This window comes from Poecilia reticulata, chromosome 11, assembly GCF_904066995.2.
Source record: "Poecilia reticulata chromosome 11, P_reticulata-male-v2, whole genome shotgun sequence".
NCBI lineage: Eukaryota > Metazoa > Chordata > Actinopteri > Cyprinodontiformes > Poeciliidae > Poecilia > Poecilia reticulata.
Window position 1 is genome coordinate 30209139 of NC_088840.1, and position 14029 is coordinate 30223167.

Below are 14029 nucleotides of genomic sequence, written 5' to 3' on the forward strand. Positions count from 1 at the left end.
AACAGACCGAACAGATTCAGGTTTTCGGTTTGAAACCCGCCGAGTCTCATTTTCAGAGGAAAACGATGAAACCCGCTGTGATCGACACACCTGAGAAGATGGCGGCAGCTTCTCCTCCGCCTCGCTCGCGTCTCCTGAACAGTTGGAGGAAGCGACTTGCTGCCTGAGTTTCAGTGAGTTGAGGAGGAGTGAAGATCCGCGGTAATGAATTAAAGCAGCAGCGTGGCTGCGGAGCGGCGGCTCGCTGCGTGGGCGGCTCCACAGATGAAACTCATTAAGTCTCCAACTCCAATAAGACCGTAATATGCAGAGTATGGGTCGCTGCTGCCACTTTATGAGATAAAGAACAAGATGGTGTCATTGTGAATTCACGCTGTGACGTCAGCAGCTGCTGCGCTTCCCACGCAAACATCAGCTGCACTTCCTGCGGCCACGTGACCAGGTGACGCAACCTGCGCCTTCAGGGATCCTGAGGACCGGGGGGTCTCTGCAGGTGTGGTCCCCTGAGGCAACGTGACGTCATCCTGGGCTCCAGTTAGCATTCAGCTCTTCCGGTCCGTCAGCGCGTCGCTTCCTTCCGGCTCCACGTAACAAACTCCAAGGAAAATAAAATATCACATTTCTCAGCGGTGAAGTTGGTCTAATTATCTTTGGACTTTCCAAAAATACGTAGAATGTAAATCTAAAAAGTTTTAGTCTGAAATAAAGATCTCAATATCTAGCTAAAGCTTTAGCTAGCTGCCAGCAGCTGGCTAAATGTTTGGCTAGCTGCTAGCTAAACGTTTAGCTAGCTGCTAGCAGCTGGGTGAATGTTTAGCTAGCTGCTAGCTGAATGTTTGGCTAGCTGCTAGCTAAACGTTTAGCTAGCTGCTAGCAGCTGGCTGAATGTTTGGCTAGCTGCTAGCTAAACGTTTAGCTAGCTGCTAGCAGCTGGCTGAATGTTTAGCTAGCAACCTAATTATATAGTTGGCCATTTGAATATATAAAGCTAAAAATAAATATTTGGTTTGGAAGCTAAATGTTCTCGATGCATTTATAAACTTCATTAAATTAAATGTTTTGACACTTCAGATGAACATGTGGAGTTTTTCTCTCCTACAGACTGAATAACCAAAACGTTGCTTTGTTCTTTTGCGCTGATTCAGCATCTGAAGAGGCGGAACCGGCTGCTGGTGTTGGAGTTTTTTAATAACACGTTTAAATATTGCAACAGCCATCAGGTTTCCTCCAGTCAGGTAAAAATCATTAGAAAGAAATGTTCATCGATCCGTTTTATATTCCAAACGTAACCAGTAAAACTTTTACACGGTGAGCAGATATTAGATCAACACGTTATTCAAACAAATTATAAAAATAGATTTGGCATTTCAGATACATATTTACAGTATTAAACATCAAAACTGGTTACGCGGAGCGGAGAGCGGGTCAAGAAGAAGAAACCCAAAGAAGAAGAAGAAGAAGAAGAAGTGCAACATCATCATGTTTACAGCAGGAATCACACAGAACCAGCGAGTCCAGTTAGACTTCAGGAACGCACAGATACTGTGTACCGACAGTTCAAACCTCCCTCTGCCGGTTCCGAGTCCAAACCCAACAGAACCGAACTAATAAAACCTTCCTCTGTGGAGAGAATAAATATGGAGACATAGGTTTACAGCAGGGCGGCCGCCAGGGGGCGCAGCGCCTGGAAAACACCATAAACTGAAAAACATTTCTGTCCCTCTTCTCATCAATCAATCAATCAATCAATCAATCAATCAATCAATCAATGACATTTCACACACAGAGTGACATATTTTAATCCTTTGTTTCCAGTAGTTCTGATGATTTTGGCTCAAAGAATGAAAATCCAAAATCTGCTTCACATAAAAAATAATAAAAATAAAAGTAAAAAACAAAAAGCCTGAAATCCAAATAGACTCAGAAAACCTGAATGTTAAAAATGTATTTTAAAAAACGAATCAAGACTGAAATCCCAACATTTATTGTCTCAGAAAAATCATAAAAAAAATTAATAAAATGAAATAAATAGGAGACAAATCCAAAAATTGTCACAGAAAATCTGAATATTAGAATAAATAGATAAAGTTTTAAAACCCAAAATGTCTCAGAAAATTAGAATATTGCATCAAATCAATAGGGTGATATTTTAAGCAGAAATATCAGGATCTGGGAACATTTTGGTCTTTTTCCCTCAGCTCCTGCTGGAGCTTCTCCAGATTCCCAGGCTGCGGTTCTCCCTGTTGCTGCGGCATCTTTTCCTTCCACTCAATCTTCCATTAATGTGCTTGGATGCAGAGCTCTGAACAACCAGCTCCTTCCCTCCACCACTTCTCAATGCTCAGATCTATTTCTGGCTTTTCCTTCTCTGAGATTTAATCATCAGAATTACGAGAGGTTCCTGGAATCTGACAGAATGTTTTTTTTCCTGATATTCCAGGTTTTTGAGCTGAACCTGTAAACACAGAAACATGAGGACTGTTACTGAAATGACGTCCAGCACAAAGAAAACCAGGAAAAAGCACCAAGGAGAAGAAAAACCCCACAGTTTGAACCTTTTACAGCGTCTGTTTCTGATTGGGCCACCACTGAAGCCCCGCCCACTTGGCCCGCTCCAGTTGGTCGGTCGGATCGGCGTGGAAACACGAGTCCGTGTGCCAAGATTAGTCTTAAAGGGACATCCCACCAAACCTGTCTGTCCGGGGCTCTGATTGGCCGGACGGAGCAGCAGAGGTCACAAAGGTCACATTACATCACTGCGGTCCTCGGGTCGCCCGCTCGCCTCCTCTTGGAAACAGGAAGAAGGGATGAAGGAATGGAAGACGAGTCCAGGTTTTGCTGGTCTGTCCTCCAGGGTGGACGCTCCCCGCTCCTCTCCTCCTGCACACCTGGGTGAGGCGCAGCAGCCGCAGCCAGGTGAGGTCAGACCTGGACCCCCCGGTCAGTCAGACCTGGACCCCCTAGTCAGTCAGACCTGGACCCCCCAGTCAGTCAGACCTGGACCCCCCAGTCAGTCAGACCTGGACCCCCCGGCCGGTCAGATAAGACCTGGACCCCCCGGTCAGACCTGGACCCCCCGGCCGGTCAGATAAGACCTGGACCCCCCGGTCAGTCAGACCTGGACCCCCCGGTCAGTCAGACCTGGACCCCTCAGTCAGACCTGGACCCCTCAGTCAGACCTGGACCCCCCGGTCAGACCTGGACCCCCCGGCCGGTCAGATAAGACCTGGACCCCCCGGTCAGTCAGACCTGGACCCCTCAGTCAGACCTGGACCCCTCAGTCAGACCTGGACCCCTCAGTCAGACCTGGACCCCCCGGTCAGACCTGGACCCCCCGGCCGGTCAGATAAGACCTGGACCCCCCGGTCAGTCAGACCTGGACCCCCCGGTCAGACCTGGACCCACCGGCTGGTCAGATAAGACCTGGACTCCCCGGTCAGACCTGGACCCCCCAGTCAGTCAGACCTGGACCCCCCGGTCAGACCTGGACCCCCGGTCAGACCTGGACCCCCCGGTCAGACCTGGACCCCCGGCCGGTCAGATCAGACCTGGACCCCCCGGTCAGTCAGACCTGGACCCCCCGGTCAGTCAGACCTGGACTCCCCGGTCTGACCTGGACTCCCCGGTCAGACCTGGACCCCCGGCCGGTCAGATCAGACCTGGACCCCCCGGTCAGACCTGGACTCCCCGGTCAGACCTGGACCCCCGGCCGGTCAGATCAGACCTGGACCCCCCGGTCAGTCAGACCTGGACTCCCCGGTCAGACCTGGACTCCCCGGTCAGACCTGGACTCCCCGGTCAGACCTGGACCCCCCGGTCAGACCTGGACCCCCCGGCCGTGCATCTGGATCACCTGCGCACGCAGCGTCTGGATGGCGGCCAGGATGAGCTTCTGGTGGTCCAGGGAGGTGACGCCCAGGCTCAGCACGTCTCTGCAGGGACACAGACACTCAGAAGCTGCGGCCTACGGCACGACATTAGTGACAAAATTAAGACTATCACACACCAGGTGGCGGCTACTTCTATGTAGCAGGAGGCTACATCTGTTCTAAAACTGACTTAATCAAAGTTCAGCTGGCTTCGCTAACTGAGAACAAAACTACTAGCTAGTGTTAGCTTTGGAGAGGTTAGGGACTAGCAAGCTGAGAATAATGGTCACCCACTGGATTGGCTACTTCCTTTGCTGTAAATTAGCACAGATAGGCTAGTGTTAGCCATGGATAGGCTAGTGCTAGTCAATCCAAGACCAACATTACCCTGACGTAGGCTAACAAGTAGCATGTGTCGGTTAGCTCCCGTACGTGTTATGACAGTTTACAAAAACCCAACATGACAAAAACACAAAAATACTGAACAATATGGAGCTAAAGATGGCTTCTGATTGGCCGAATGGCGATTCCACCTAATATTTACCAACATTAAGCATCTTTGATTTGCTCTAGCTTAAAAACTTCAAACTTGGATGAGAGATTATTCTCAGCATGCCAGTTAGCCTATCCAACGCTAACAGCAGCCTATAAAATGCTAATGCTAGCCTATCAAAGGCTAACACCAGCCTACCATAGGCTAACTTTTCCAATGCTAATGCTAGACTATTGAAGGCTAATGCAGTTGATGCTGGATGACTAAAATAACTAGCAAATACACTCTTCCTCTGCTAATGGCTACTAGAGGAAGTAGAATGCTACTCGTTAGCCTCTCCAATGCTATCGCTAGCTAGTCATCTCCTCCTCCAGTTGAAGGTCATTAATCAGACCAGTAGCCTCCGCTGGTGGTGCCATGTTCCTAATTTTGTCCCTCCAGCGCGCCGTAGCTCCCTCAGCTGTGCCTGAAGCCACTCACTGTACGGTCATGCGAGCCACAGACTCCAGGTAGCAGTATCCTGCAGCGGTGAAGTTGTCCTTGTAGCGGCCCATGTCCACGGCGTCCAGCCACTCTCCCACCGAGCTGAAGGACGGGAAGGAGGGCAGCGGCCGCTCGGCCAGGGAGATGGACGAGCTCAGCGTCCTGCAGGAGCAAAACCAGAGACACGTCAGAAATCAGCCCGGCTGCCTCTGGTGGAGCCGCCGCCGCGTCCCAACCTGCGCGCCAGCGTGGACGAGCCGATCCCGTCCGGAGAGCGGACGCTCTTACTGAGCGCCGAGTGGACCTGGCTGAAGCCGGGCCGCTCCGCCCGCTCCTTCTGCCAGCAGTCCAGCATCAGCTGGTGCAGGTGGGGGGGGCAGCTGACCGGAGCCGGCAGCCTGAAGCCGTCCTCGATGGCCTTTATGACCTGCACACACACACACAGACAGGGACACACACACATACAGGGACACACACACACATACACACACACACACAGACAGACACACACACACACATGCACACAGACACACACACACACACACACACACACACACACACACACACACACACACACACACACACATACAGGGACACACACACACACACACAGACACATACAGGGATACACACACACATACAGGGACACACACACACATACACACACACACACAGACAGACACACACACACACATGCACACAGACACACACACACATACACACACACACACACACACACACACACACACACACACATACAGGGACACACACACACACACACAGACACATACAGGGATACACACACACACACACATACAGGGATACACACACACACATACAGGGATACACACACACACATACAGGGACACACACACACATACAGACACACACACATACACACACACACACACATACAGGGATACACACACACATACAGACACACACACACACACACATACAGGGACACACACACACATACACACACACACAGACAGACACACACACACACATGCACACAGACACACACACACATACACACACACACACACACACACACACACACACACACACACATACAGGGACACACACACACACACACAGACACATACAGGGATACACACACACACACACATACAGGGATACACACACACACATACAGGGACACACACACACACACAGACACACACACACACACACACACACACACATACAGGGATACACACACACATACAGACACACACACACACACACATACAGGGACACACACACACATACAGACACACACACACACACACACATACAGGGACACACACACACATACACACACACACACACACACACACACACATACACACACACACAGACACACACACATGCACACAGACACACACACACATACACACACACACACACACATACAGACACACACAGACACACACACACATACAGACACACACACAGGAAGTCAGTAACTTCAGGTGAGAAATTCACCACTTCATCTAAAATTAGCTTCATACCTGAGGGACAGCAGAGGTGTGTGTGTGTCTGTTGTGTGTGTGTGTTGTTGTATATGTGCGTGTGTGTGTGTGTGTGTTGTGTTGTTGTGTGTGTCTGTTGTATGTTGTCGTCCTACTTATAAACTTTTTTTAAATGACCTCTGACCTCTGTTAACAGAAACCATCTTGGTGCTCATTAATAACTCCTGAGCTTCCAGTTTCCTCTTCCTGACACCAGCAGCTTCTCCAGAACCAGCTGCTAACCGGACCGGACCGGACCGGACCTCAGAACCAAACCCAGCAGCCTCCCACTGGGTTTAGTTTCTGTTATCAGTTTCATTTCCTCCTGCCGGCTGGCAAACAGAACCAGAACCTTTAGAACCCAAAGTACCATCTGGATTTCTTCCTTTATGAGCTCAGGTGGGAACATGAGCAGAACCAGAGATCCGATCTGGACCAGATGAAGCTAGAACTCTGGAGGAGTTCTGGGTTAAAGAGACGATTTGATCCAAACTGTTAGTTTTTCTGCTGACTCTGTTGTTCTGAATTCTCCACTTACCGATTAATCAATTACTAACTTAACAGGTTATTGAAATAATTGTCAACTCATCACGACTAATTGCTTCAGCATTTAATTGGACTTTAACTTTTTCATTCAGGGCCGTAACTCTGTTTTTCAGGGACCCAACATTATATTTAGTTTCATATTTCAGGTGAATTAAAATCCATTTATTTGTGGATTTTTTCAGTGATTATTTTTAATGAATCTGAGCTGAGGGCCGTTGGCCCCTCTGGGCCCCCGTGTAGCTGCAGCCCTGGTTCCTCCGGTCAGCAGCGTCATTTCACACCTGAGCTCCTGACATTTCCATTTAATCAGCGGCGCCGGGGAAAGGCCACAGCGGATGGAGGCGGCCGGGCCCAGCAGGAACCCGGTTATGATATAATGTCTCCATTTAAAGTGGATTAATATCTCTGCTGCTCTACAAGCTTCACCTTTGACCTCTCAGTTGGAAAGTTTGATCATCCAACGGCGGCTGAGGGGAAACTTCCCCAGAGGTCAGAGGAGGAGCCTGAAGCTGCATGCTAACTCTGAACACTGTAAAAACACACCCAGTCGTTTTAACAGAACCTTTTCATCAATGTTAATAATGAATTATTGACTGAAAACAAATTAGTTTTGTCTGATTTCAAGGATGCTGAGATTTCTGAATCTCTAGAAACTAAATCAAGTTTAAGATTTTGTGTTTTTGCAGTGAATTCTGGGAAAATCTGCAGGGTTTACCTCTGAGCTGCCACCGTTCTGCTGCACAAACACAGAAACCCAAAATAAAACCAGAAGAACTGTGACTCAGAGACCGGACCGGATCTGCTGCATGTCCGTCTGCAGCAGAGAAAGAATGGCTTCCTGGTTCTGGTTCTGCTGCATTAAAGGTTCTGGTTCTGCTGCATTAAAGGTTCTGGTTCTGCTGCAGGGTTTTCAGCTCTTTATAGAGAGAGAAGAGGAGAATCGGGTCGGTACAGAGGCGGTCCGAGTGTCCTCAAGGGAAACAGGATTAGTCACGCAGCTGGAGGGGCTCAGAGTCCATTTGGGTCAGGAAACAGAAGCGGGTTGGGGAGGGGTACCGACTCACATCCTGGGTGCCCATGTCCCAGTAGGGCCTCTCTCCGTAGGACATGACCTCCCACATGACGATGCCGAAGCTCCAGACGTCGGAGGCCGAGGAGAAGCGGCGGTACTGGATGGCCTCCGGGGCGGTCCACAGAACCACGCTCTTCCCTCCGTGCTGCAGGGAGAACAAACGGGGTGTACAGGTCAGGGGTCAGCGCTCAGAGCCAGCTGCAGTGAAGCTCCGCCTCTCACCAGCGTGGTGTAGATGGAGTCGATCTTTTCCTCCTGAAGCGGCCTGAAGCCCGACACCTTGCAGGTCAGGTTGGAGTTCATCAGAACCTGCAGGAACCCGACGAGAGAGCCGAGGTTACTCTGCCTCTACAGACACAACCGCTGGCTAGCACGCTAGCTGAACAGCTAACATGCTAGATAAACAGTTAACATGCTAGATAAACAGCTAACATGCTAGATAAACAGTTAACATGCTAAATAAACAGCTAACATGCTAGATAAACAGCTAAAATGCTAAATAAACAGCTAACATGCTAGATAAACAGCTAACATGCTAAATAAAAAGCTAACATGCTAGATAAACAGCTAACATGCTAAATAAACAGCTAACATGCTAGATAAACAGCTAACATGCTAGATAAATAGCTAACATGCTAGATAAACGGCTAACATGCTAAATAAACAGCTAACATGCTAGATAAACAGCTAACATGCTAAATAAACAGCTAACATGCTAAATAAACAGCTACCATGCTAGATAAACAGCTAACATGCTAGATAAACAGCTAACATGCTAAATAAACAGCTACCATGCTAAATAAACAGCTAACATGCTAAATAAACAGCTAACATGCTAAATAAACAGCTAGCACACTAGATAAACAGTTAACATGCTAAATAAACAGCTAACATGCTAGATAAACAGCTAACATGCTAGATAAATGGCTAACATGCTAAATAAACAGCTAACATGCTAAATGAACAGCTATCATGCTAAATAAACAGCTAACATGCTAAATAAACAGCTAACATGCTAAATAAACAGCTAACATGCTAGATAAACAGCTATCATGCTAGATAAACAGCTAGCATGCTAAATAAAGAGTTAGCATAGCTAACCATAAACCATTAATAATAAACATTAGCTGAAAATCAACAAAGTAAATTAGCAGTTTAGAATTTAAAATGTCTTATAGGGGAAGCTAGGTGCGCTAAATGTTAATGAAATTGCTAATTGAAAGGTTAGCTGTGCTAGTAGCACATTAGACGTTCGCCACATGTTAGAGTTCTACATGAATGTTTGTGGTTTCATGTTCTCTAAAGTTCATATATGTTTTCAAACCCTGTGGAGGTCACTTCCTGTTGGAGACAGGAAGTGACCTCCTCCCGCCTCACCTTGTGCGCTGCCAGCCGTTTGTGAACGAATCCCATGTCAGTGAGATATTTCATCCCTGAAGCCACGCCGGTCAGCATGTCCATCAGCTGCATGACGCTCAGCTGGCCTTCGTGTTTCTGAGGAGACAGCAGGCGTTAGCTAGCTCAAACCCCCTCCATCGAGGTCATGAGGTCATCAACGGGGCTGAGTGCAGAGCCGTACCCTGAGGAAGGAGTCCAAGGCTCCGTTGGTCATGCTCTCCTCCACGATCATCATCGTGTTTCCTGAAGACGCAGAGAGAAACGGGTCCAGTCGGTTCTGCTGGGTTTAACTCAGAGGTCGGGTTCAGGAACCCAGCAGGAGGAGGTGAGGGAAACAAACTGATTCATCTTTATCCTGGAGAAACAGAAACTTTTCCAGACAGAATGAATCTGGACCAGAACCGGACCAGAACCGTACCAGAACCGGACCAGAACCGGACCAAAACGTTGACTTCCTGCCGGACCGACTGACGGCGGCCATGATGAAGAGAACCAGCGTCACTCCCCTGAAAGTGGTCATAATGTTTTGCCTGATTGAACTAGTGTTCATCTCCAACATCAACTTCAGGATGCATGTATGGAGAGCTGATCCTGCCAAAACTGTCATAAAATGGCTTGATAAAGTCATTAATATTCCATCCAAGAAGCAGAAATAAAAAACTCCTGTGATATTTCTTCTTAGCATTTTCACACCTGGTCTGTTTATCTACAGATTTATTTTTCCCTTCATCTTTTTACATCCTCATCCCATCGGGGTCATCAGGGGCCCCGAGGTCAACGGGCGAGAGACGGGTCACCTGGACGGGTCAGCAGTCCTGGTTCAGAGAACTGAACCAAAGAACTGAAACAAAGAACTGAACCAAAGAATTGAACCAAAGAACTGAACCAAAGAACTGAACCAGAGAACTGAACCAAAGAACTGAACCAAAGAACTGATCCACGGAATTGAACCAAAGAACTGAGCCAAAGAACTGAAACAAATACTGAACCAAAGAACTGAACCAGAGAACTGAACCAAAGAACTGAACCAAAGAACTGAAACAAAGAACTGAACCAGAGAACTGAATCAGAGAACTGAACCAGAGAACTGAAACAAAGAACTGAACCAAAGAACTGAACCAAAGAACTGATCCAGAGAACTGAACCAAAGAACTGAACCAAAGAACTGAACCAGAGAACTGAACCAAAGAACTGATCCAGAGAACTGAACCAAAGAACTGAACCAAAGAACTGAACCAGAGAACTGAACCAAAGAACTGATCCAGAGAACTGAACCAAAGAACTGAACCAAAGAACTGAAACAAAGAACTGAACCAAAGAACTGAACCAAAGAACTGAACCAAAGAACTGATCCAGAGAACTGAACCAAAGAACTGAACCAAAGAACTGATCCAGAGAACTGATCCAGAGAACTGAACCAAAGAACTGAACCAAAGAACTGAACCAAAGAACTGAACCAGAGAACTGAACCAAAGAACTGAACCAAAGAACTGATCCAGAGAACTGAACCAAAGAACTGAAACAAAGAACTGAAACAATGAACTGAACCAAAGAACTGAACCAAAGAACTGAACCAAAGAACTGAACCAAAGAACTGAAACAATGAACTGAAACCAAGAACTGAAACAAAGAACTGAAACAATGAACTGAAACAATGAACTGAACCAGAGAACTGAACCAAAGAACTGAACCAAAGAACTGAAACAAAGAACTGAAACAAAGAACTGAACCAAAGAACTGAACCAAAGAACTGAACCAAAGAACTGAACCAAAGAACTGAAACAATGAACTGAAACCAAGAACTGAAACCAAGAACTGAAACAATGAACTGAACCAAAGAACTGAAACAATGAACTGAACCAAAGAACTGAACCAAAGAACTGAACCAAAGAACTGAACCAAAGAACTGAAACAATGAACTGAAACCAAGAACTGAAACAAAGAACTGAAACAATGAACTGAAACAATGAACTGAACCAGAGAACTGAACCAAAGAACTGAAACAATGAACTGAACCAAAGAACTGAACCAAAGAACTGAACCAAAGAACTGAACCAAAGAACTGAAACAATGAACTGAAACCAAGAACTGAAACCAAGAACTGAAACAATGAACTGAACCAAAGAACTGAAACAAAGAACTGAACCAGAGAACTGAACCAAAGAACTGAACCAGAGAACTGAAACAAAGAACTGAACTAGAGAACTGAAACAAAGAACTGAACCAAAGAACTGATCCAGAGAATTGATCCAGAGAACTGAACCAAAGAACTGAAACAAAGAACTGAACCAAAGATCCGAACCAGAGAACTGAACTGGTCCAGTCAGGGGAACCGGAGCGTTTGGGGCTCAGTGATGGAAAACAGGATGTTTGTCGTCTGACAACGAGAGGGTGTGGGCGAGCAGGAGAGAGAGAGCAGGTGTTTTGGGGGAGGGAGGCAGGTGGAGGGGTGTGTGTGTGTGTGTGTGTGTGTGTGTGTGTGTGTGTGTGTGTGTGTGTGTGTGTGTGTGTGTGTGTGTGTGTGTGTGAGGCGGTGGGAGGACTGGAGAGCATCTCAGCTCCTGCTGCGTCTCTGAAGCACCAATTACTGGATCCTCCACATCTGCAGCTGCTGCTGTTTGCAGCTCCTCTGCTCCAAGCCCCGCCCCCACAGAGACGACCCCTGACCCCGGCTCACCGGTGGTGATGACGCCCTCCAGCCGGATGATGTTGGCGTGGTCGAACTGGCCCAGGATGCCGGCCTCGCTCAGGAAGGAGCGGCGCTGCTTGTCGGAGCAGCCGGCCCGCAGCGTCCGGATGGCGACCGGCAGCTCCCGCTTACTGGGCAGCTTCAGGCAGCCGCGGCACACCTCCCCAAAGTCACCTGCAGGGGGCGACACGGGGCAGGGGCACAGCCTCAGCACAGCTAACGCACAGCTAACGCACAGCTAACGCACAGCTAACGGATTTATTATCAGGAATCGATCTGATAAGCTTCGTGGACAGCGCCACCTTGAGTTCAGAGGCAGCAGCGCGTTGTGTTTCAGGTGAAAACATAATGAAGAGATTTTTATTATTCGATCTTCACTGTACTAAACTCTGAGGTTGTTCACAGATTTATAAATGTCAATTCAAACTAAATATTTAGTTCAAAAACTAAAGATGCGTAAATATTGAGCTCCAAAGTAATATGTAGCTTAAAGCTAAATATGTAGCTTGAAGCTAAATATGTAGCTTGAAGCTAAATATGTAGATTAAGGCTAAATATGTAGCTTAAAGCTAAATATGTAGCTTAAAGCTAAATATGTAGCTTAAGGCTAAATATGTAGCTTGAAGCTAAATATGTAGCTTAAAGCTACATATTTAGCTTCAAGCTACATATGTAGCTTGAAGCTAAATATGTAGCTTGAAGCTAAATATGTAGCTTGAAGCTAAATATGTAGCTTAAGGCTAAATATGTAGCTTAAAGCTAAATATGTAGCTTAAAGCTAAATATGTAGCTTAAGGCTACATATTTAGCTTCAAGCTACATATGTAGCTTGAAGCTAAATATGTAACTTAAGGCTAAATATGTAGCTTGAAGCTAAATATGTAACTTGAAGCTAAATATGTAGCTTAAGGCTAAATATGTAGCTTGAAGCTAAATATGTAGCTTGAAGCTAAATATGTAACTTGAAGCTAAATATGTAGCTTAAGGCTAAATATGTAGCTTGAAGCTAAATATGTAGCTTGAAGCTAAATATGTAGCTTGAAGCTAAATATGTAGCTTAAGGCTAAATATGTAGCTTGAAGCTAAATATGTAACTTGAAGCTAAATATGTAGCTTAAGGCTAAATATGTAGCTTGAAGCTAAATATGTAGCTTAAGGCTAAATATGTAGCTTGAAGCTAAATATGTAGCTTGAAGCTAAATATGTAGCTTAAGGCTAAATATGTAGCTTGAAGCTAAATATGTAACTTGAAGCTAAATATGTAGCTTAAGGCTAAATATGTAGCTTAAGGCTAAATATGTAGCTTGAAGCTAAATATGTAGCTTGAAGCTAAATATGTAGCTTGAAGCTAAATATGTAGCTTGATGCTAAATATGTAGCTTAAGGCTAAATATGTAGTTTGAAGCTAAATATGTAGCTTGAAGCTAAATATGTAGCTTAAGGCTAAATATGTAGCTTGAAGCTAAATATGTAGCTTAAAGCTACATATTTAGCTTCAAGCTACATATGTAGCTTGAAGCTAAATATGTAACTTAAGGCTAAATATGTAGCTTGAAGCTAAATATGTAACTTGAAGCTAAATATGTAGCTTAAGGCTAAATATGTAGCTTGAAGCTAAATATGTAGCTTGAAGCTAAATATGTAACTTGAAGCTAAATATGTAGCTTAAGGCTAAATATGTAGCTTGAAGCTAAATATGTAGCTTGAAGCTAAATATGTAGCTTGAAGCTAAATATGTAGCTTAAGGCTAAATATGTAGCTTGAAGCTAAATATGTAACTTGAAGCTAAATATGTAGCTTAAGGCTAAATATGTAGCTTGAAGCTAAATATGTAGCTTACGGCTAAATATGTAGCTTGAAGCTAAATATGTAGCTTGAAGCTAAATATGTAGCTTAAGGCTAAATATGTAGCTTGAAGCTAAATATGTAACTTGAAGCTAAATATGTAGCTTAAGGCTAAAT

The 14029-nt window shown here is 45.8% G+C and overlaps 1 protein-coding gene across 34 annotated transcripts in view; it reads right to left on the minus strand.

The window, feature by feature from the left end:
- Positions 1-1170: 1170 nt before the first annotated feature.
- epha10 (EPH receptor A10) overlaps positions 1171-14029 on the minus strand; it is a 117241-nt gene continuing 104382 nt past the window's right edge. For 2 of the 34 annotated variants that reach the window (XM_081613046.1, XM_081613045.1), the window contains exons 11-19: positions 12056-12241; positions 9560-9621; positions 9358-9474; positions 8203-8289; positions 7973-8125; positions 5082-5272; positions 4843-5007; positions 3854-3932; positions 1171-2455 (exon numbers count right to left, since the gene is read on the minus strand). In XM_081613046.1, the coding sequence (XP_081469172.1) occupies positions 2348-2455; positions 3854-3932; positions 4843-5007; positions 5082-5272; positions 7973-8125; positions 8203-8289; positions 9358-9474; positions 9560-9621; positions 12056-12241 (1148 nt within the window). In that variant the 3' untranslated portion in view covers positions 1171-2347. Of the gene's footprint in view, positions 3933-4842; positions 5008-5081; positions 5273-7972; positions 8126-8202; positions 8290-9357; positions 9475-9559; positions 9622-12055; positions 12242-14029 lie in introns of all 34 variants that reach the window. The other 32 variants (XR_014089980.1, XR_014089981.1, XR_014089968.1 and 29 more) reach the window with 32 other exon arrangements.